At 41.3% G+C, this 24,980-nt stretch overlaps 1 protein-coding gene across 1 annotated transcript in view; it reads left to right on the top strand.

Moving 5' to 3' along the window:
• The window catches only part of LOC309558690 (dynein axonemal heavy chain 7-like), a gene marked incomplete at both ends in the record, with an annotated part of 107,477 nt that overhangs the window by 18,153 nt on the left and 64,344 nt on the right, over positions 1-24,980 (top strand). The window contains one exon of the mRNA XM_082261748.1: positions 7,773-7,838. Coding sequence (XP_082117874.1) covers positions 7,773-7,838 — 66 coding nt within the window. The remainder of the gene's footprint in view (positions 1-7,772; positions 7,839-24,980) is intronic.

Below are 24,980 nucleotides of genomic sequence, written 5' to 3'. Positions count from 1 at the left end.
AAGATAAATTATACAAAATCACATATGAAGTATATGATAAAAACAAGGTCATAGATACGTCTTGGAACCAGGAGGGTCTGAGGTGTCTGGATCGGACTAGACGCGTTTCGGTCCAAATGCCTTTCTCAATGGTCCACAAAACACCAGAGCTCAGACTAGGAGCATAAAAGGTAACAATGAGTATAATACAAAGAGTAAGTATGAGGTTAGATTTAACATGTATTAAACAATGTTAAAAGCAATGTAACACATAATTCATTATACATAGTGTTTGTCGTATTTAGATGTAAAAAAGGGGGGGGGCAAAAAATGCCTCTATGATTACGTACCAGATATGTAAGACCTCTGTGGAATCCAGGACGTGAGACCAAAGGGATGGGCCTTGGTGGATGAGAAAAAGGCCTTCAATTGACTATGGCCGCAAAGAGTATATGCTAATCAAGTTGGGTCTATACAAGATAGACTTAGAGCAATATGTTAGTATTTATATGGGCTTCCAGGGGAGATTTCAATACTTATAAGCCAAATACACAGTGGTATGGCAAATGACAGTGAGAAAGGAGCTCCACGGACAGAAAATCCCACGAGGATCTCCAGAGTGAGGTCAGAAACGCACAGGTCATCTAGAAAGTTATGAAAAGAGATAGAGGAAAAATTCAATGAAGTATGTCAATAATGGGAAATAAAAGGGAAAATGAGACAGGATATTGTGGGTAAAGAATACCTGTAAAATAGTAGTAGATTAAGCATGTCCCCCGATGGATTTATAATGCTGGGACGTATCCAGCCATGCATCCCTGTTGACATGGAATATGTCAAGCATGAAATCGTGAGGGATATAAAAGGGTAAATAGATAGGGAGTAAATGCAAAAGTAGAAAAAGGTCTCATTTCCCAAAATGAGTACTATAGTTGGTAGGGAAAGAGGAAAAAAACTAAGAAGAGAAAAAGCTGAGTAGTGAGGAGGAATATGGGAGCAGTGTGTAGTCTGGGATAAAAGTTACTAAGTGAGGGAAGGATAGTACTAGTAGAAGTCTCAAAGGGTGCCCAGGTATCAGAATAAATATTAGCCAGAGTTCAATGGCAAAAAGCAGATATCCTAGGAATCAGAGATAGGAGTAGCCAAGTGAAGGGAAATAGTCCCAGTGGAAGTCTCAAAGGGTGCCCAAATACCAGAAATGAATGTTAGCCGGAGTACTGTGACAAAAACGGGTCCTAAGAGCAGTTTAGAATATCCAGGGAGAAAGTAACTTACCTGTATACGTCTGTGTGTGTGTGAGTAATGGCGGCGCGCTCTGAGTAGAGCGCGGTCCGCCATTAAGTACGCCGGCGCATGCGCCGGAGCCTGCGTCTAGTCTCCTCCCAGGGCGTGTGTGGACCAATAGAGGTCCCCCGTGTCCGGAGCGCACAGACGCCGCCCACACATGGTTGGCCGCGGCGTGCGTTCCGGGCACGCCGACGCACAGTGTCCGGGTCTGAATCTCCGCCCACGGCGGGATCAGGTGACCGGTGATGGGGCGAAAGAACGCCCCCATGTGCGCCGGGGGGAGAATCTGTACGGGAAGCATACACTGTCACTGACATTTGGCTGCAGCTAGGGGGACAGAACCAAGACTAAAGACATATAAACAAGGCAAACTCTATGTTTACACAAAAATGCAGATATAAGAAGATGGATGTAGATTGATATTGGATACTTTGCAATAGCATTCAATAGAAACAGGAGCAAAGGACCACTGCAAGGAAAGTGTATTGAATAGCCACATATTTACATAAAAAGAAGGCAAATATAGAAAAAAGATATGGATTGGTATTGGATACTTTGAAATGGCACTCAATAAAAAACAGGAGCAAAAAGCCACTGCAAGAAGGGTATATTGAATAACCACAAAGTGGTACTTGTATGTTATATGATGTAGAGAAATTTGTTTATTCTATACATGTGAATGAAGAGGGAGAAAAGAAATCATATCCCATATGTTATGGGTATATAAATGTGTTTTGGTAATTTTAAAGTGAGGCATGAATTACATTTAAAGACATTACCCCAGGATATTATTATAGGATAATGTCCTCAAGAGGGAGAAAAGGGAATCGTGTCCAATATGTAATGGGTGTATATATACATTTGGTAATTTTAAAATGAAGCAGATATTACACAGAAGAACATTGCCTCATAATATTGTCGTTTAACCACAGATAGATTATGGATCCCATCCTCCTGATGAAAACCCCTCAAGGAAGGGCTTGAAGCTGATGTTTTCATTGAGTCCTGGGGGGATGGTAGCTCTAAGGTTATGGATCCATCTGGATTCCCTCTGTAAAAGAGTTTTGTCCCAATCTCCTCCTCTGCTGCTGGGGTGCACACGGTCAAGGATGACAAAAAAACAGCGTGGGAAAATGCCGCTGTGTGTGGTCAAGACGTGTCTCCCAAGGGGGAGATCGGGATTGCGTTGGCGCATACATGTAATATGTCGTTGAGCTCGTTTATGAAATTCATTTTTCGTTTTCCCGACATAAAAGCACCCACAGCAGCAGAGGAGGAGATAGACTACTCCTATCGTTTGACAATTAGAGAAATGTAAAGGTCTGTATGGGGATCCATTAGGCAGAATTATATTAGGGTCTGTGCAGATGTATTGGCATATATTGCACCCTCCACACTTAAAAGTTCCCAAACGTTTACAGGGATCTTGGCGAAATTCGCCTGTGTATTCACTTTTAACTAACTTGTCCTTGAGTGAACGGGTCTTGCGATAAGTTATCGCCGGTTGGTCAGTAACAAAGGGATTAAGATGTGGATCACATGTAAGTAAGTGCCAGTATTTGTTAAGGACATTGTAAACTCTATCATGTTGTTTCGTGTACGAGGTTATAATACGTGCCTGATGTTGGATCTGATTATTGTCACGTGAAGTTTTGATCGATTTTTTGAATATGAGATCTTGTCGTTGTTGCGATTTGGCCCTACGATAGGCCTTTTTAAGGCAAGTTTGTGTATAGCCTCTGGAGGTCAATCTAGTTCTTTACGCAACTAGTGCTCATCCAGCTCCTTTAATAAAGTCTATCCCTTACGGGCAATATTTGCGACTCAGACGCAATTGCTCTGAAGACCCCATTTTCAAGTTGGAAGCAGATAAACTTAGAACTAGATTGACCTCCAGAGGCTATACACAAACTTGCCTTAAAAAGGCCTATCGTAGGGCCAAATCGCAACAACGACAAGATCTCATATTCAAAAAATCGATCAAAACTTCACGTGACAATAATCAGATCCAACATCAGGCACGTATTATAACCTCGTACACGAAACAACATGATAGAGTTTACAATGTCCTTAACAAATACTGGCACTTACTTACATGTGATCCACATCTTAATCCCTTTGTTACTGACCAACCGGCGATAACTTATCAAAAGACCCGTTCACTCAAGGACAAGTTAGTTAAAAGTGAATACACAGGCGAATTTCGCCAAGATCCCTGTAAACGTTTGGGAACTTTTAAGTGTGGAGGGTGCAATATATGCCAATACATCTGCACAGACCCTAATATAATTCTGCCTAATGGATCCCCATACAGACCTTTACATTTCTCTAATTGTCAAACGATAGGAGTAGTCTATCTCCTCCTCTGCTGCTGTGGGTGCTTTTATGTCGGGAAAACGAAAAATGAATTTCATAAACGAGCTCAACGACATATTACATGTATGCGCCAACGCAATCCCGATCTCCCCCTTGGGAGACACGTCTTGACCACACACAGCGGCATTTTCCCACGCTGTTTTTTTGTCATCCTTGACCGTGTGCACCCCAGCAGCAGAGGAGGAGATTGGGACAAAACTCTTTTACAGAGGGAATCCAGATGGATCCATAACCTTAGAGCTACCATCCCCCCAGGACTCAATGAAAACATCAGCTTCAAGCCCTTCCTTGAGGGGTTTTCATCAGGAGGATGGGATCCATAATCTATCTGTGGTTAAACGACAATATTATGAGGCAATGTTCTTCTGTGTAATATCTGCTTCATTTTAAAATTACCAAATGTATATATACACCCATTACATATTGGACACGATTCCCTTTTCTCCCTCTTGAGGACATTATCCTATAATAATATCCTGGGGTAATGTCTTTAAATGTAATTCATGCCTCACTTTAAAATTACCAAAACACATTTATATACCCATAACATATGGGATATGATTTCTTTTCTCCCTCTTCATTCACATGTATAGAATAAACAAATTTCTCTACATCATATAACATACAAGTACCACTTTGTGGTTATTCAATATACCCTTCTTGCAGTGGCTTTTTGCTCCTGTTTTTTATTGAGTGCCATTTCAAAGTATCCAATACCAATCCATATCTTTTTTCTATATTTGCCTTCTTTTTATGTAAATATGTGGCTATTCAATACACTTTCCTTGCAGTGGTCCTTTGCTCCTGTTTCTATTGAATGCTATTGCAAAGTATCCAATATCAATCTACATCCATCTTCTTATATCTGCATTTTTGTGTAAACATAGAGTTTGCCTTGTTTATATGTCTTTAGTCTTGGTTCTGTCCCCCTAGCTGCAGCCAAATGTCAGTGACAGTGTATGCTTCCCGTACAGATTCTCCCCCCGGCGCACATGGGGGCGTTCTTTCGCCCCATCACCGGTCACCTGATCCCGCCGTGGGCGGAGATTCAGACCCGGACACTGTGCGTCGGCGTGCCCGGAACGCACGCCGCGGCCAACCATGTGTGGGCGGCGTCTGTGCGCTCCGGACACGGGGGACCTCTATTGGTCCACACACGCCCTGGGAGGAGACTAGACGCAGGCTCCGGCGCATGCGCCGGCGTACTTAATGGCGGACCGCGCTCTACTCAGAGCGCGCCGCCATTACTCACACACACACAGACGTATACAGGTAAGTTACTTTCTCCCTGGATATTCTAAACTGCTCTTAGGACCCGTTTTTGTCACAGTACTCCGGCTAACATTCATTTCTGGTATTTGGGCACCCTTTGAGACTTCCACTGGGACTATTTCCCTTCACTTGGCTACTCCTATCTCTGATTCCTAGGATATCTGCTTTTTGCCATTGAACTCTGGCTAATATTTATTCTGATACCTGGGCACCCTTTGAGACTTCTACTAGTACTATCCTTCCCTCACTTAGTAACTTTTATCCCAGACTACACACTGCTCCCATATTCCTCCTCACTACTCAGCTTTTTCTCTTCTTAGTTTTTTTCCTCTTTCCCTACCAACTATAGTACTCATTTTGGGAAATGAGACCTTTTTCTACTTTTGCATTTACTCCCTATCTATTTACCCTTTTATATCCCTCACGATTTCATGCTTGACATATTCCATGTCAACAGGGATGCATGGCTGGATACGTCCCAGCATTATAAATCCATCGGGGGACATGCTTAATCTACTACTATTTTACAGGTATTCTTTACCCACAATATCCTGTCTCATTTTCCCTTTTATTTCCCATTATTGACATACTTCATTGAATTTTTCCTCTATCTCTTTTCATAACTTTCTAGATGACCTGTGCGTTTCTGACCTCACTCTGGAGATCCTCGTGGGATTTTCTGTCCGTGGAGCTCCTTTCTCACTGTCATTTGCCATACCACTGTGTATTTGGCTTATAAGTATTGAAATCTCCCCTGGAAGCCCATATAAATACTAACATATTGCTCTAAGTCTATCTTGTATAGACCCAACTTGATTAGCATATACTCTTTGCGGCCATAGTCAATTGAAGGCCTTTTTCTCATCCACCAAGGCCCATCCCTTTGGTCTCACGTCCTGGATTCCACAGAGGTCTTACATATCTGGTACGTAATCATAGAGGCATTTTTTGCCCCCCCCTTTTTTACATCTAAATACGACAAACACTATGTATAATGAATTATGTGTTACATTGCTTTTAACATTGTTTAATACATGTTAAATCTAACCTCATACTTACTCTTTGTATTATACTCATTGTTACCTTTTATGCTCCTAGTCTGAGCTCTGGTGTTTTGTGGACCATTGAGAAAGGCATTTGGACCGAAACGCGTCTAGTCCGATCCAGACACCTCAGACCCTCCTGGTTCCAAGACGTATCTATGACCTTGTTTTTATCATATACTTCATATGTGATTTTGTATAATTTATCTTTATTATATGTGTAATAAAATTTATATATCTTCATACTCAAGTCCTGATTCTTGCCGTTGAAAGTCCCAATCCTCAGGGGTTATTTTTGTTCCATGGCCCTAAAGAAAATTCCTGAATTTTGGGTTGTCCCCAGGAAAGCAATAGAGAGAAAATCTTCCAATGGGGACACTAATTCTGGTGACCTGGGAGATGGAGTCCACAAGAAATTCTCCTAATTTACAGGGATTTCCTCTCACTTCCTGTTTGGCTATGAGACAGGAAGTGATGGACAATCCCTGCAATGGGACACAGATGGTGAAAAAAAATCTGGCAGGGGTTATAACCCTCTCTTAATCCTAAATGAAAAAATAAAACGTTTTGCCTATAGTTCTACTTTAACCACTTACCGACCGCCCGCCGTCATTTTACGTCGGTCTTTTGACGCTAAATACCGGGGTTATGGCAGCAGATAGCTGCCATAACCCCGGTATTTTTTAAAACGGCAGGCGATCGGTTTTCAGGTAAGGGTGGTCCCAGCGGCGTATTCGCCGCGGGATCACTCTTACGGTGCGGTGGAAGAGGTGCCCCCCCCTCCCGCCGCATCCCGGTCGTTCTCCTCGCTTACCGGACCTGTCGGCAGCAGGGAAAACGATCCGGTCCTGGATCCTCTTAGACAGAAAATCTTGCCCTCACTCGACTCTATGCTCTTGGAGGACCAGAGCAACATCAAATGTCATTGCCTAGCAACCGGTTTAAAGAGTTTTTTTGTTTTTTTTAAACATTTTTTTTTTTCTAGTGTACTTGTGAGGTCTGAGGTCTCACAATAAAGAGGTCCTGTCATGGCTATTTCTATTACAAGGAATGTTTACATTCCTTGTAATAGGAATAAAAATGATCAGTTTTTTTTTTTTTTTGAAACTGTGTAAAATAATAAATAATAAATAAAATAAATATGAGAAAAAAAAAAATTAAAGCGGCCTTTCTCCGTTAGCTCGCACACAGAAGCGAACGCATACGGGAGCCCTGCCCATATGTGTTAATGGTGTTCAAACCACACATGTGAGGTATCGCCGCGATCGTTAGAGTGAGAGCAATGATTTGAGCCCTAGACCTTCTCTGTAACTCTAAGCTATAACCTGTAAAATGTTTTAAAATTTTGCCTATGGGGATTTTTTAAGTACCAAAGTTTGTTGCCATTCCACGAGCATGCGCAATTTTGAAGCATGACATGTTGGGTATCTATTTACTCGGCGTAACATTATCTTTCATATTGTGGAAAAAAATTGCTAACTTTACTGTTTTCTTATTTTCTAATTCAAAAAATGATTTTTTTTCCAAAAACCGCTGTGCAAATACGGTGTGAAAAAATATTGCAACAATCTCCATTTTATTCTCTAGGGTCTCTAATGTTTGGGAGTTCTAAGTAGTTTTCTAGCAAAAAAAAAAATTATTTCAGCTTGTAAACACCAAGTGTCAAAAATAGGCCTGGTTTTAAAGTGGTTAAGTAGGAAAATTTACATAGTATTCCGTAGATCACAATAGTGTATGTAAAAGAACACACGCCACAATGAAAAATCATTTTTGGGTTATACTTAATGAATTTTTCTGTGATATCTTTTTGAACAGCCTGCACACAACAACAGACAGAAGCTGTCAAAGAGGCAGGCAAGATTTTTACCGCAGTTACCTGAGGTAAGATTTGTTTTTCTTTCTCTCCGATTCCCATACTGTACACTGCTTGTATTTGATTTGCCGCCCTGTCTGAACTGAACTTTGTAGGACTAGGATATAAAAAGAGCAATCATCTTGCGCAGCTCTAAAAGCTAATCAGAATCCTTGTCTCATTTTTCAATCATGCACTTTAGAAATTAAATAAATTCTTGTTCCTTCCAAAATCATGTTAGTTGTAGCACACTTTCATACACTAGCCCATAACTTTTTAAGTGAACCAATGTGACATACACAAGTTTTTTTTTTTTTTTATTTTAACCACCTTGGCGGTAATCCCGAGCGGTGTTCTCTTACCTTCTCCTGGCGATCCAGCGATGATCTCTCATTGCTGTGATCGCCAGCCGAGAGTCCCGACGCTCCTCCGTCCTCCGTCGGTGTGATCACTTCCTAGTTCCGTTCCCTGCAGCAGCAATGCTGCATGGGAGCGGAACTGGGGAGGGAAATTAAAAAAAAAAAAAAAAAAAAAAAAACACGTTGCACAAAACACATTTTATAATATATATATATATATATATATATATATATATATACACACACACACACACACACACACACACATATATATACATATACACACACACACATTAAAATCAAAATTATATTATTGATTCAATTATAATTCATGCGTTATATATTATATTATATATATATATATATATATATATATATATATATATTGTGAGGGATTAGCTCGGTGGTAGGCGTGGATGACCCCTTTGGGGGTGCGTTTTCACAGAGAGATAGCCGAGCAGTGGTTGCAAACAACACTTTGATTTATTCATGCAATTTACTTCACACAATTGCAAGCCTCAAAACAGCCAAAATAAAATAAAACAAAATAAATCCTTGCCACGGTGGGCGGCTACCTTCACACACACTGGAACCTATCTAATGAAGTCTGTCCCCAACCTACTGTTGGGCAGACTTGGCTGGTCATACAGCAGACTCTCAATAGTGCATGTTTTAATATCTGCACAGGGCAAAACAGTCCTTTGTTTCTTTCACACAGAAACAGTTAGTCTTCTCACCTTTGAGACGTCTTCACACTTGGTTACCCTCCCTGGTACACATTTCTTCAGGGGGTCTTCTCCCATGCTCACCAGCTTGTCGGGAGGCAGCAATCCTTCTCCCATGCCCACACGGCGTCGGGAGGCACACGTTTGTCTGCGTTCCTCTCCCAGCCCACACGGCGACAGGAGGCAGCAATCAATAGGACTTCCTTTGGACAAATTATAGAGGCCTTCATTTCCTCATTCTGAACAGCTGAAGGCCTTTCAACTTCTTGCTGGCTAGCTCTGTAGCCAACACCCTATAGTAATTAGTGAACTTTCCAAGGCAGGTGGGAATCTGTCTCCTCTCTTTGACTACATTCCCAGATTTACCTGACTTCCTGTCACATACCCCCCCCTCTTGTTTCAACCCTAGGGTTGGGACACAGATTTCCAGACACACATGTGTCAAGCACTGCTGACTCTCACTGATAAGTCTTCTATTATCCTCACGCTGACGGATGAAACTGTTTCTGTCATCTTCATTGACAGATTTCTCATAAATGTCACACAGTTTGTCTCTCATCTCATATACACATTCCCCAACTGCATTTTTGTCATCACTTCGCTTCTTCTCAAGTTTCTCTTGCATACAAGTTTGTCCTATCCCCCATGGAGGTCCGTGATTCATAGGCAACTCAATTGTGTTAGTCTTAATGTCTTCAACATTCTTGAGCCGCCTCTCTCTGCAATCAACAAATGATTTCCACAACACTTTGAGAACCTCTGCTTCACTAAGCTTTGTTCCAAGTAGGGACTCTTGACGTCCCTCTGTGACTTGAGTTGCCTCTCCATACAGCTGTACACAATCATTGACTTTTTGTTGTAAAAGGGAATGATCTTCCTTCTTGTTTCTGTCACACATTTCTTCAAAGTGACCCCTGTCCATTTTTCCAGCGATATCATCAATTTTCCTTCCACCAACATATGGGTCAAAGGCAACAACACAGTTGAACCCAGCGATCTGGGTGGTATCCATTATAGACCTCCTCTCTGCATCAGTGAAGAAGCATGGAACTGCAACACATTCTTTTACAGGTTTCTTCAATGCACTTTCTGCTGAACTATTTGACCGCTCAAGGTCACCTAGTTCCTTTTCTCTATCTGAATTCCACATGGAATGCATCTCAAGATCACGATCAAATTTCTGCCACCAATTTTTCAGTTCCATTTTGGAAATCTTCCCTGAAAGGCAGTTATAATTCATTTGCTTCACGTTTTCACCAACAGCCTTAGTTTTCTCCACTAGGTGGCGTTTCCTTTTTTCTCCCAGATTTACAGTGGGTACGGAAAGTATTCAGACCCCCTTAAATTTTTCACTCTTTGTTATATTGCAGCCATTTGCTAAAATCATTTAAGTTCATTCTTCTTCCTCATGAATGTAAACATAGCACCCCATACTGACAGAAAAACACAGAATTGTTGACATTGTTGCAGATTTATTAAAAAAGAAAAACTGAAATATCACATGGTCCTAAGTATTCAGACCCTTTGCTGTGACACTCATATATTTAACTCAGGTGCTTTCCATTTCTTCTGATCATCCTTGAGATGGTTCTACACCTTCATTTGAGTCCAGCTGTGTTTGATTATACTGATTGGACTTTATTAGGTAAGCCACACACCTGTCTATATAAGACCTTCCAGATCACAATGCATATCAGAGCAAATGAGAACCATGAGGTCAAAGGAACTGCCTGAAGAGCTCAGAGACAGAATTGTGGCAAGGCACAGATCTGGCCAAGGTTACAAAAAGATTTCTGCTGCACTTAAGGTTCCTAAGAGCACAGTGGCCTCCATAATCCTCAAATGGAAGACGTTTGGGACGACCAGAACCCTTCCTAGAGCTGGCCGTCCGGCCAAACTGAGCTATCGGGGGAGAAGAGCCTTGGTGAGAGAGGTAAAGAAGAACCCAAAGATCACTGTGGCTGAGCTCCAGAGATGCAGTCAGGAGATGGGAGAAAGTTGTAGAAAGTCAAACATCACTGCAGCCCTCCACCAGTTGGGGCTTTATGGAAGAGTGGCCCGACGAAAGCCTCTCCTCAGTGTAAGACACATGGAGTTTGCTAAAAAACACCTGAAGGACTCCAAGATGGTGAGAAATAAGATTCTCTGGTCTGATGAGACCAAAATAGAACTTTTTGGCCTTAATTCTAAGAAGAAGTGTGGAGAAAACCAGGCACTGCTCATCACCTGTCCAATACAGTACCAACAGTGAAGCATGGTGGTGGCAGCATCATGCTGTGGGAGTGTTTTTCAGCTGCAGGGACAGGACGACTGGTTGCAATCGAGGGAAAGATGAATGCGGCCAAGTACAGGGATATCCTGGACAAAAACCTTCTCCAGAGTGCTCTGGACCTCAGACTGGGCCGAAGGTTTACCTTCCAACAAGACAATGACCCTAAGCACACAGCTAAAATAACGAAGGAGTGGCTTCACAACAACTCCGTGACTGTTCTTGAATGGCCCAGCCAGAGCCCTGACTTAAACCCAATTGAGCATCTCTGGAGAGACCTAAAAATGGCTGTCCACCAACGTTTACCATCCAACCTGACAGAACTGGAGAGGATCTGCAAGGAGGAATGGCAGAGGATCCCCAAATCCAGGTGTGAAAGACTTGTTGCATCTTTCCCAAAAAGACTCCTGGCTGTATTAGATCAAAAGGGGGCTTCTACTAAATACTGAGCAAAGGGTCTGAATACTTAGGACCATGTGATATTTCAGTTTTTCTTTTTTAATAAATCTGCAACAATGTCAACAATTCTGTGTTTTTCTGTCAGTATGGGGTGCTATGTGTACATTCATGAGGAAGAAGAATGAACTTAAATGATTTTAGCAAATGGCTGCAATATAACAAAGAGTGAAAAATTTAAGGGGGTCTGAATACTTTCCGTACCCACTGTATATCACTTGCTTTAGTTTTCTCCGCTTTCGTTTTCTCCACTAGGTTTTCAGCCTGAACTGAGAAATCATCACATTTCTTACCCAGCTCCTTTGTTTGCTGAAATTCTAATGATACATTTTCCAATGCTTGAAGTTTTTTAAGGAACGGTTTATTCCAAAGGGGTGATTCAAACATGTCATCACATTTCTGAGGCTCACTCAGGACAGACCCCAAAACACTGATCCTTTTAAAAACTACATCAGGCACACTATCCCCTCTTTGGGACAGATCCTCTGTTGCCTGTACTTCCTCTTCCAGTTCCTGCAACGGAATCTTCATCTCTTCTACTTGCTGTAGACTCTTCTAGCTCCTGAACGCTTTTCACAACATCATCCTTGGAGCTGACCAATTCTTCCATTTCTGTACACAGCTGTTGGTTAACTCTTTCTAGTTCAACCTTACACTCTAGAGCTTCCTCCAAGGAGCGAGCCAAGAACAGGGCTTTGCTCTCGTTATCACGCGCCTCAGTTTTTGCACGGTCGCGTTTTTCTGCATATTTTGCAGACACAGTCTTCTCCTCACCAAGCATCTGATCAAACTTCTTTTGCTTCTTCTCCAGGTTGGACAAAATCTGATTCTGGTGATCCAGATTCACACTCAGTTCATCCAATTCCTGCTGAAGTCTTGTCTTGGTCTTCTCAAGCTTGTCATAAGCAGCTGTTTTCCTCTCATTGCGTTGACCAGCAACCTCAAGGTCTCTCTGCAGTCTCCCTTTCACAACTTCAACACTCTCTAACGAACAAATGCTTTCTTCCATGCGTTTTTTCATAACCGCTATCTGAGCTTGCAATGTTGCGACTTGCTCTGATAGGTTTTTCTTTGCTTCCTCCTCCTCTTTAAAAACCTTTGCTTCCTCCTCCTCTTTAAATTGTTCCAGGAAGCCATTTTTCTCATCTTCCATTTGTTTGAGCTTTGTACTAAAACTCAGCCTTTGACACCTCTCTTCCTGTAAGAGTTCCTGCGTGTCTTGCAGCTGCGATTCCAAGATAGGAAAATCTTCCGCAATTTCTCTAGATTTGCTGTCTGCTTGAGAAAGCTGATTTGTGACATCGTCCAACTCAACCTGCAGTCGGTTTGCCTTCTCTGACAGCTTAGCACACACTCGGTCACCTTCTGACACCTTGACTTGCGATTCCAGAAGCTGTGCCTCTACTTTTTTTCTCTTGTGTTCAGAATTTCCTTTTCCCTGCAGAAGAGCCTTCACCTCATTGGCTAGTTTCTGGGAATGAGACTGTAATTCTGCCACACAGGCTTCTTTCTCCTTTAACTGCTGCTGGACACGTTGGGCTTCATCTTTCCAACTTTCACAGTCCGTACGCAATTCATCTACCACACTTCTCAAAGTGGTGAGCTCACACACAGTACTCAGTAATTTAGCCTCTCTTTCACTTTTCTCCTTGTCGCTGAGAGACAATGTCGTTTTCAGAGGGACATTCTGTTCCTGCGACTCCTCCAGGTCTATTTTTGTAGCTCCCAAAGACTGAAGATTTTTTTCCAGCTGATTACGCAACTCCAACATTTCACACATACTTTGCTTCTGCAAAGTCTGAATTTCACTTTCCTTTTCCATGAGGATGGTATCTTTCTCCATTATAGTCTCTCTGCGTTTGTGCAACTCGGAAAAAAGAAGAGCAGTGGATTCTTCCCACTGGAACACCTGAGCCTGCACGTTTCTATGCTCCATCCTAAGCAACTCCAGGGCTCGTTCCTTTTCTTCCATTTTCCATTTCAAGGCATCCAACTCAGCCCTGCACACATACTCGGTTTCCTCCATACCGATGGCCTCCATTGGCTGCTGGCGTCTCTGTTTCCAGCCTGCCATGCTCTCTTGATGAGCCTTTTGTTGAGCTGCAAAGCTCCGCTGAAAATCCGCATTTGCCTGCTGTTGAGCTGCATTTGATATAATCAGTTGTTTCAACATCTCCTCTATTTTGGGCTTACTTTCCATCTGAGAACACTGTGTCTCCATAACCATTTCATTTACACCAGCGTTGCTAGGGACAACAACTTTTCTCTTTAGTAGACTCTCTTTAGGCATGGATGGGGCTGGTTCAGACGGTAGCATCCCCTCCATCCATAGAATCCGGTCTCTCATTTCATCTATCTTTGCATTTTTCAGGCGTTTTGAACGCCCCCATCTTCAATAACTCCACAAACAAATTTTTCACAGTCCAGCAAAAATTTTCAGACCACTGTCTCTTTAACACATGTAGTTTTTCTCTCTCTTGCAAGATCTCTTTTCCTGCACACACAGTTTGTGCAGTCCATTGCACCAGACACAACAAAGTTCATCAAAAATTTTGAGACCCCTGTCTCTTTAAAACACGTTTTTTTTTTTCTGTCAGGATCTTCTCTCCTGCACACATAGATTGTGCAATCTCGTGCACCAGACAAAGTTCATCAAACATATGCACTTCTTTGCAGGGATCTCTGCTTCTGCCCACTGCATACCTCCACCATATGTGAGGGATTAGCTCGGTGGTAGGCGTGGATGACCCCTTTGGGGGTGCGTTTTCACAGAGAGATAGCCGAGCAGTGGTTGCAAACAACACTTTGATTTATTCATGCAATTTACTTCACACAATTGCAAGCCTCAAAACAGCCAAAATAAAATAAAACAAAATAAATCCTTGCCACGGTGGGCGGCTACCTTCACACACACTGGAACCTATCTAATGAAGTCTGTCCCCAACCTACTGTTGGGCAGACTTGGCTGGTCATACAGCAGACTCTCAGTAGTCCATGTTTTAATATCTTCACAGGGCAAAACAGTCCTTTGTTTCTTTCACACAGAAACAGTTAGTCTTCTCACCTTTGAGACGTCTTCACACTTGGTTATCCTCCCTGGTACACATTACTTCAGGGGGTCTTCTCCCATGCTCACCAGCTTGTCGGGAGGCAGCAATCCTTCTCCCATGCCCACACGGCGTCGGGAGGCACACGTTTGTCTGCCTTCCTCTCCCAGCCCACACGGCGACAGGAGACAGCAATCAATAGGACTTCCTTTGGACAAATTATAGATGCCTTCATTTCCTCATTCTGAACAGCTGAAGGCCTTTCAACTTCTTGCTGGCTAGCTCTGTAGCCAACACCCTATAGTAATTAGTGAACTTTCCAAGGCAGGTGGGAATCTGTCTCCTCTCTTTGACTACATTCCCAGATTTACCTGACTTCCTGTCACAATATATATATATATATATATATATATATATATATATACACACACACACACACACACACACACATATCTATATATAATATATAATGCATGAATTCTAATCTAATCAATAATATAATTTTATTATATATATTATATATTAAATAATAAAATAATATTATTGATTCGATTATAATTCACGCGTTTGTGTTTCATATTTATCACATCTGGGATGTCTACTAGAGTCTTGTTTTGGTCAGGTTTAAGTCAGTAATTACTAAGAATTGTAGGTCTATAATACATAACGCCAAATTTCCATGAAAACAATTGTACCACTTTTGGTATGTAATTCCTGACATAATCATACCGCCAGGGAGGTTAATCAGATCCTTACCGTAATGTTTCTACAGTATTTCCTGGCTCTCCCTCATGTCAACCTACTAATGGGTTAGCTGTGTGGATTCCTATTATGATATAAGACATTGTATTTTGAGTTTTGTGTTATGCTTAGGGAATGTGTTCACTGATCCTGGTCTGAAACATGCGTACCATGTGGCCACGTACTGAAGGCCACGTGGATATTAGATCAGGTATACAACATTTTTTTTGTGGTACATGTTAAAAATTACCTTTTATATCAAAGGATTTAGATTTGGAAGTACTTATTTCTAAGGGTATTTACTTTGCCGACCCTATATTTTTTGCACAGATAATAACCTTTCATTTTTTGAAAGGATGTGTTTTTTTAGGGGGGGGGGTTAAGGACATTTGGGGCCACGTGAAGCATTAACGGGGGAACTCCACTAAAGAATAAAGATAGTCTGAGGTAACAATGGACCGTAGACCCTGTCATTCTTCAGGACATACCAGTGTCTGCAAAAGATCTTTTTACTAGCTATTTACTAGCAAATAGCTCCTCCTCTCTCCAGATGTTAAGATATCCCCCCCCCTATTCTTACCCTCCACCTCCAACTGTGCCTTATCTAGATCTGTGGGGTCATAACCCCTATTGAGAAAACGTTGCCTGAGAAGCCCCACCTCCTGCAAAATGTCCTGCCGATGAGTACAATTTCTTTTAAGCCTCAGGAAATGGCTCTTGGGCACAGACCTCAGACATGTGAAATGATGACAACTCCTGACATCTATAACACAATTTCGGCCAGTCTCTTTAAAAAAGGTGGAAGTGACAATGTTACCCTTTTGAAACCGAATTTTTAAATCCAATAAATGAATTTCACTTCTACTTGCCCCATGTTGTAAAAGAATACCCTGGTCATTCATATTAAGCTGTCCAATAAATTCATTAGGTAAATAAAAATTACCATCCCATAGGAGGAGGACATCTACTGTATATATCTTATCCAAAATGTCAGAATATTTATACTGCTCTGAATATAACAGTGTCTATTTATGTCAATAAGCAAAGATCTGTGAGGTAGGAGAGTCTCAACTTATTTCCACAAATCAATATGTAGCGAATTATTTTTATAGATTAATTTCTTTTTAAAAGCATTTACCAATCTTAGTGAAAACAGTCTACAGTGTGGAATATATAAGAATATTTATTCACAAGACGTATTCACAATAAATGATCAGACTTGAGATGACACAAAAAGATAACTTTACATAAAATACAAACTTCAAACAATGAATGCAATGTGATTTGTAGCTCTATAATGAAAGTAAAAATAAAGCAAGATTAAGATTTTTCCCAGGTTTAGTATAAACCATAAATGAATGCTCTATATAATCAGACCACAATTGTCTGCGCAATGCGCAGCCGATAGTCACTCCACTGCAGATGAAGCGAGAATAGGCTATGCAAAACATGAGACTAATACGCCAATATGCGCTAAATCTGATATTAATAAAAATGTATAAAAACAAAAATCAGTTTTTAAAGAAAAATCTACATATGGTTTAATACGGCTGGGACTGTAATCTCATTACCCTTAAGCATGAAATGTAAAACATGTAAGGAAGAAAATAAATGATAGTAAATAATAATCAGATAATTAGCAAGTTATATTTACCATACTTAAGATGGCTGCTAGCTTAGAATGGTCGTTACCAGAGTCCTTAAGATGGCTGCCTTCCCAAGATGGTGGCCTGGTAGGGAGGAGTTTCGTTTGGCATCCCTCAAAGTTTCAGATACATGATGGAGCAAGATGGAGTCTGTATAGATGAGTATATGCATGGCTGTAGTAGCGTGTGTGTTGTATGTGTAATGTATGGTGTGTAATGTCATGTGTTACATCTGGGTTCTCCTTTTTATATAGTATTGAACAAAGGACTATTAAAATTACCATAAGTTAAACCCAGAGGGAGTAACTTCATCCCCATTGGTTGGGCTAACTTATTCATTAACTGGTGATGTCATTGGTCAACACCTCTAACCAGTATATTAAAATTAAATGATGATTTCTTTATATTTAAGAGTAATCATCATAAAAACTTGTCCATACTCTCATCTATTACATGTCCATTTAATATATCCAATCATGTATCTAAGTAAGGATTGAATCTGGTAACACCGTTTAATAAAAGATATATTATTAATATATATATATATATATATATATATTGGAAATTACTTTTTAACCTAAGACTTCAATTAGTAGCAGTCAGTCACCAGATATGGCAGTATTGTGTTGCTCTTTAGATTTAGTATATGCATTATTTACCTACAAATAAACTTTGAACCTTATATTGACAAAGAGCTTACAATCCCAGACCCTGTAGACTCTGGCAAGGACAGAAAAGTTTTATGACTAATTTCTACAACTTACAAAGGTTTAACATGAAGTCTTTCTTGACATGCAGATGATGAGTCATCAAAATCATTTAAAGCTAGAATTTAGCAAGAATGAAACCACTATAATATATAACGTTTTCCTACATATCTATGTATGTTATTCATATATATATTTCATTGTTAATATTCTTTTACACATAGGATTATTATAATATATCTTTAAATCTTATTTTTAAATGGGTCTAAACACAGAATACTTAACTAGGGTTTATGATTACCACACAAACAAGATTATCTTGGTATATCGTCAGCTAGACTTTATCTAAAGAAAGTTAAACAGACTATTTATTTATTACCTTAGGTCAACACAGCATGTTTGGGTAAACCTTTTTAGAAATCTGTGGAATAGACACTTTTGCCTAAAAGGAGGTTTGAACTTTCAGTGACCTTCTACAACATGGACGCCACTGCTCAAAATTTCTATATAAAACAGAATATGACATATTTCCATATTTTTTTTTATTTAATCTCCCCCAATAATTCTGACAAAGGCAAGAGCTCCGATCTACGCTTGTTATAGATGACTTCCTCCTCCCATAAAGAGGTTGGCCATGCTGGGAGCAAACTTGGCTCCCATGGCCACACCTCTGTTTTGTAAAAAATATGAGCCACTAAACCAAAAATAATTATGTCCCATTGAAAAATCTAAGAGAGACTAAACAAAATCCCACTGTGACCCATGCAAAGTGGTATCCATCTGTAGATACTAATCCACAGCTTCACGTCCATGCTAATGTGAAATTATTGTGTATAGAGATGCCACATCCACAGTGGCCAGGATGTAGCCCTCTTTCCACTGTATAGTATTTAAAACATTAATTACTGTTGTTTCCTTCAAAAAAGAAGGGGTCTGGGCAACCAAAGGTTGCAAAAAGGTGTCAATATACTTACCCACCCTATTCCAGTAATGATTGGCCTCCCAGGGAGGTTACATAGTTACATAGTTACATAGTTGGTGAGGTTGAATAAAGACAAAAGTCCATCCAGTTCAACCTGTGTAGATGTGTGTGGCTGTAATCATCTTGCATACCCCTGAATGTTCTGATCCTTGAGATGTACGTCTAAGAGTCTTTTGAAAGCCACCATACTACCCGCAGAAACCACCTCATGTGGTAGAGAATTCCACAATCTTGTAGCCCTAACAGTAAAGAACCCCCCACGTTGCCTGAGGTTAAAACGATTCTCCTCTAATCGCATTGTATGCCCCCGAGTTCTCATGCAATCCCTTCGACTGAACAGCTTTTTTTCTAAGCCTAGATCCCCATTTAGATATTTAAAAATTGCTATCATGTCCCCCCTCAGGCGTCTCTTCTCCAGGGAGAATAAATCAAACGATTGCAGACGCTCCTCATAATCAAGGTCCTCCAATCCCCTAATTAGTTTAGTTGCCCTTCTCTGGACTCTCTCCAGCTCCAACACATCCCTTCTGAGGACTGGTGACCAGAACTGGACCGAATACTCCAGATGAGGTCGGACCAGAGTTTTATAAAGTGGAAGGATTATAGTCTTATCTCTGGAATACATCCCTTTCTTTATGCATGCTAATATTCTGCTAGCCTTGGCAGCTGCCGCTTGACATTGCATGCTGTTGCCTAGTCTATCATCAACCAAGACTCCCAGATCCTTCTCCATTTTTGATTCTCCCAAGGGTTCCCCTCCTAATGTGTATTGTGCTTTTATGTTTCTAGTCCCCAAGTGTAAAACCTTACATTTCTCCACGTTAAACCTCATTTGCCATGTCTTTGCCCACTCCGTTATTTTGTCCAGGTCATTCTGTAGGATATCTGCTTCATGCTGTGCTGTTATTGCCCTGCCTAATTTTGTGTCATCTGCAAAAACTGATATTGAACTACTGATCCCATCCTCAATGCTGTTTATGAATAAATTGAACAAGGTTGGTCCAAGGACTGAGCCTTGGGGGACCCCGCTTACTACCTCAGACCAGTCTGAGTACGCGCTGTTTATTACCACCCTTTGGACACGCCCTTTTAGCCAGTTCCGTATCCAAGAGCAAACCTTGCTGTCGATACCTGCAGACCTTAATTTATAAATTAAGCGCTTATGGGGAACTGTATCAAACGCCTTAGCAAAATCTAGGTACACCACATCCACTGGTCTGCCCCTATCTAGCTCACAGCTCACCTCCTCGTAGAATGTTAAGAGATTGGTTTGACAAGAACGCCCATTTGTAAACCCGTGCTGGTTACTACTGATGATGCTGTTGTCCTTAGCAAACTCTACGATATAGTCCCTTATCATCCCCTCCAGAAGTTTACATACTACTGATGTCAGACTGACAGGCCTATAATTTCCCGGTATATGCCTCTGACCCTTTTTGAATATCGGAATCACGTTAGCTTTCCTCCACTCCCCTGGTACATCTCCTGTCCTAATACTGTCCGCAAAGATCAGGAACAGTGGTCTGGATATAACCTTACTGAGTTCCTTGAGTACTCTCGGATGTACGCCATCCGGGCCTGGTGATTTGTTAGTGTTGAGTTTATCCAGCCTTTCCCTGATTTCACCCTCTGTTAGCCATAGTGGCAAGTCCTTTGTATTACTACTAACCATACAGTCATGGTCAGTGTACCCCTCCGATTCCTGTGTAAAGACTGATGAGAAAAAAGCATTCAGCACGGTTGCTTTTTCAGTGTCCTCTGTGACCATCCTCCCATCATTGTTAATTATGTGTGCAATATGCTCTGCCCTAGTTTTTTTGCTGTTGATATACTTAAAGAATTTCTTTGGGTTTTTTTTTGCTATCCTCCGCTATTTGTCTCTCAAAGTCTATTTTAGCCATCTTGATTTTGTGTTTACACTTCCTATTTGCCTCCTTGTATTGGTCGAAAGCCAATACTGTGCCCTCTGATTTATATTTCCTGAAGGCCAATTTTTTTCCCCTAATAAGTTTTTTAACGCTCCGGTTTAGCCAGCCAGGTTTGGCTTTGTCCCTTCTAAATTTATTTCCCATAGGAATGCACTGCAAGATGCCTTTGCTTAATATGTTCCTAAAGCATTCCCATTTTTCCTCTGTGGTCAGGGATCCCAGGGTTCGGTCCCAATTTACCCTTTCCATCAACAAGTACAATTTTGGAAAGTTTGCCCTTCTGAAGTTAAGGGTTCTTATGTTCCCCACTTGCCTTGCTATATTGTTAAGTATACCCTTGTGTGTTTTTGGAAGATAAAAAAAATACCATGCACACGAGGCGCCACCAGTACCAGAAGGACCCTTTTCCTATTTAGTTATCATATTCCTCTGATAATCTTCATCAACAATAGCTTGCAACTATTTTTTCTATTTGATAGGGTTACAATTCAAAGGGAGATAGGTATCCCTATCTGACAACAGTCTTTCCATTTCTTTGTTATAGGCAGTTCCAATCTAAGATAACAATGACCCCCCATCCTTATCAGCGGGGCGTACTATAATATCATTCTGTCCCTTCAGGGTATCCAACTCTTTTTGAAATTTAGGATCAACCCTATCCTTCTGAATATTTATCCTATCCATATCTTTAGGAACTAGATCCCTAAATACAGCCACCAAATTTCCAGGGGGATTAAAAAATAGGCATTGGATAGAGAATAGTTCCTAAATTGACTTGTGACATTCTTCTCCAGTCTGGCAGGATTAGTAATACGATTTCCCTTTATGTTAAATCTACGTACATATTTGTGGACATCCAAATTTGTTTAAAAGTCAAACTTCAAACCATGATTTAAATATACTTCATCCGAATTGGGAGCCAAACTCAAATGAAAAAGACCCAAATCCATTATACCCATCTTCTTTTTTGATAAGACTCTCCCCCCCCCCCCCCCTCTAGTGCCTCTTTCTGTTCTGTTGTTTTTTTTTTATACTTTGGCCTTCCATAGGAAAAAAAAATTGGAACAGTTTTGGTTTCCATTATATTATGATGGGTAATCATTCCAGTTGGATCTAGTTTTGTTCCCATTGTATTGTGGTGGACAATTGTTTCCTTGCCATCTGGGATGGGGTTATTATTATTATATATTTATATAGCGCCAACAGTTTGCGCAGCTACAAAATAAGGGCAGACAGTACATTTACAACACAAATACAGGAGGAATCAGAGGGCCCTGCTCGTTAGAACTTACAATCTAGGAGGGAGGGTCAAGTGATACAAAAGGTAATAACTGTAGGGGATGATCTGATGGAGAAAATAGAAGTACAGTTGTTAGGTAGGGGCAGAATATGCTTCTCTGAAGAGGACCATTTTCAGGGATCATCTAAAAGCAAACAGAGTAGGAGATAGTCGAAAAAATTAGGATAGGGAGTTCCATAGAATAGGAGAAGCTTGGGAAAGTCCTGGAGGTGAGCATGGGAGGAGGTGACAAGGGAGTTAGGCCCCTTTCACACAGGCGGACCGTTCAGATTCTCCTGTCAGTTTTTTTGGTGGATCTGAACGGACACCCCATGCATCTCTATGGGGCATTGGATGTCAGCGGAGACCTGTCCGCTGACATCAGATCCGATCTGTCAAATCTGGATGGATGGAAACCCTATTTTCCATCCGTCCAGCAGATCGGATCGAATGGGATCAGATGAGAATGGACAGATGGTCTGTTCCCATCCGATTCCCCCATAGAGAACAGCTGTGTCTCCGCACACAGCATGGAGACAGAGCTGCCATCCTCTTGCTGCCATCCGCCGATCCCCCCGCTGAGAAAAACGGAGTCCGCCTGACGGACAGGATTGTGTTAACATCTGGAGAGCAGGAGTTCTTGGGAGGAACGAAGAAAACAAGTAGGTTAGTATTTTGAGACAAGGTTAATAATGTAGCTGGGAGAAGTACTTGAAGGAGGACCCCTAGATGGCCCCAACTGTCTATAATGTTGACTCCTGTTATTCCCTTCATATGGGTGCTGGTTCACATGAGACTGCTAGCAAGAAGCAGTTTTTTGCATATCAAAATATTTGCATAGGGGATCTTGGAAAAAAAAAATGGAAAAAAGAAATGAGGTGTTTCTCATAGTAAACCGATTCGATTTCACATTCTAAAAACACAGATTGATTGCTTACCATAAATAATTTTTTATATTATGTTTCTTTTTTAGATTACTCATATTATGTTTGCCTCTTAGCTTACCGTCAGCGTCTACCTTTACTTTTGTTAGGGCAGGTTAGAACATGCAAGGGAGACACTAACTGTTTGTTGTTAGGAAATAAAAATACTGTTTAGTTACACTCAACATAAAAAGCCATTTATGAATAAACAAGGTACCAAGATGCCAAGAAAAAGCCAGTTCCTGATGTCAGCAAAGGCTTCATTTACACTGGCACCCCTGCCTTGAGATGTTCGTGTTTTAACCACTTCCATACCAGGCCATTCCTGGCACTCTGCTCATACATGTAAAAATCATCATTTTTTTGCTAGAAAATTACTCAGAAACCCCCAAACATTATATATATTTATATTTATATTTTTTTTAGCAGAGACCCTAGGGAATAAAAGTGCGGTCATTGCAACTATTTATGTTAAATGGTATTTGCGCAGAAGTTTTTCAAACGTCATTTTTATGGGGGAAAAAACTGGGCCTCTAAGAGTTATAGAGACTGCTGGGAACCATCTGGTCCTCAGCTGACTCTATGGTGTAGTTCCGCCGCCGGCAGTTTCCTTCTACGACGAGTCAGTAGAAGCACCGGAGGGATGCTGGAGGGGGTGGGATGTCCCCTCTTGCCGCCTGTAAGAACGATCAAGCGGCTTAACAGCCGCTATGATTGTTCTTATGGTGCAGGGAACCGCAGGTGGAAAAAAAATTATATCTGAATGATGCCTGCAGGCTTCATTCAGATATCCCCACTCAAAGCCCTGGAAGTCATATGACGTTCAGCATTTAAATAAGTGGTTTTAACCCCTTCCTGACCACCCGCCTCCTTTTTACTGCGGCAGTGAGGCCCCCCCTGCGCATACCGATGTAAATCTACGTCGGTCGCGCGTCTGCAGCTAGGGGGCGAGCGTGCGCCGGCGCGCTCCCACCCCCCACTCCGCAGCGGGGAAGCCAATGCACGGGGCAGGTGGCTCCGATTGCCGCCTGACATCCGCGATCGCTCCCCGCTGAGAGAGAAGAACGGTCAGCTGTTGTAAACACAGCTGACCGTTCTTCTCCCTGGACTGATCATAGAGCTCCTGTGATCCTTCTATATAGGAACACATGTCTCTATGGTCATTTCACATGCTACGCCCCTCCCACAGTTAGAATCACTCCCCTAGGCTCACATTTAACCCCTTGATCACCCACAGTGTTAACCCCTTCCCTGCCAGTGTCATTATTACAGTAACAGTGCATATTTTTAGCACTGATTACTGTAGTAATGCCACTGGTCCCCCCAAAAATGTCAGTTAGGGGTCTGATCTGTCCGCCGCAATGTCGCAGTCCCGCTAAAAAATAGCAGATTGCCACCATTACTATTAAAAAAAAAACAACAATAAGAAAGACGTAAATCTTTCCTGTAGTTAGTAGACGTGATAACTTTTGCGCAAACCAATCAAAATACGCACGTCAAAATCAAAAAAATTTTGACCTAAAATGTTAAAACAATTTGATTTTTACATTTTTTTTTTTTTTAGAATGTGAAAAATATTTTTTTTTTCAGAATTGTCGCTTTTATTTTTTTGTTTGTTTATAGCGCAAAAAATAAAAATCACGCAGGTGATCAAATACCACCAAAAGAAAGCTCTATTTGTGGGAAAAACAGGACATCAATTTTATTTAGGTACAGCGTCGCACGACCGCGCAATTGTCCGTTAAAATAACGCAGTGCCGAATCGCAAAATATGGCCTGGCCATTAAGGGGTGAAATCTTCCGGTCCAGAAGTGGTTAAAGACAGTTTAGATGCAGTCAAATGAATTTAAGCCCCGTACACACGTACTGATCGTCGGCCGAACGATCGGCCGTCTTTTGTCAAGGGCTGTCGTGTCTGTTGAAAACTGCAAAAGACTGCACACGAATTTTGTTGGCCAACAACAGCCGACTGCAGAAGTGATGTCATGTGATGGTTTACTTTCCTTGTCTTTTTTCTTTTCTGAGCATGCCCAGTCTTGCTAATCTGCTGTCTGTCGGCCGAAATCTGTACTGACTGGCGAACAATCGGCCGTTCTGGTGTTGGCCAAC

The sequence above is a fragment of the Pelophylax lessonae genome (genome assembly GCF_965119305.1).
Source record: "Pelophylax lessonae genome assembly, chromosome: 6".
NCBI lineage: Eukaryota > Metazoa > Chordata > Amphibia > Anura > Ranidae > Pelophylax > Pelophylax lessonae.
This window is presented reverse-complemented; position numbering and strand designations above follow the sequence as displayed.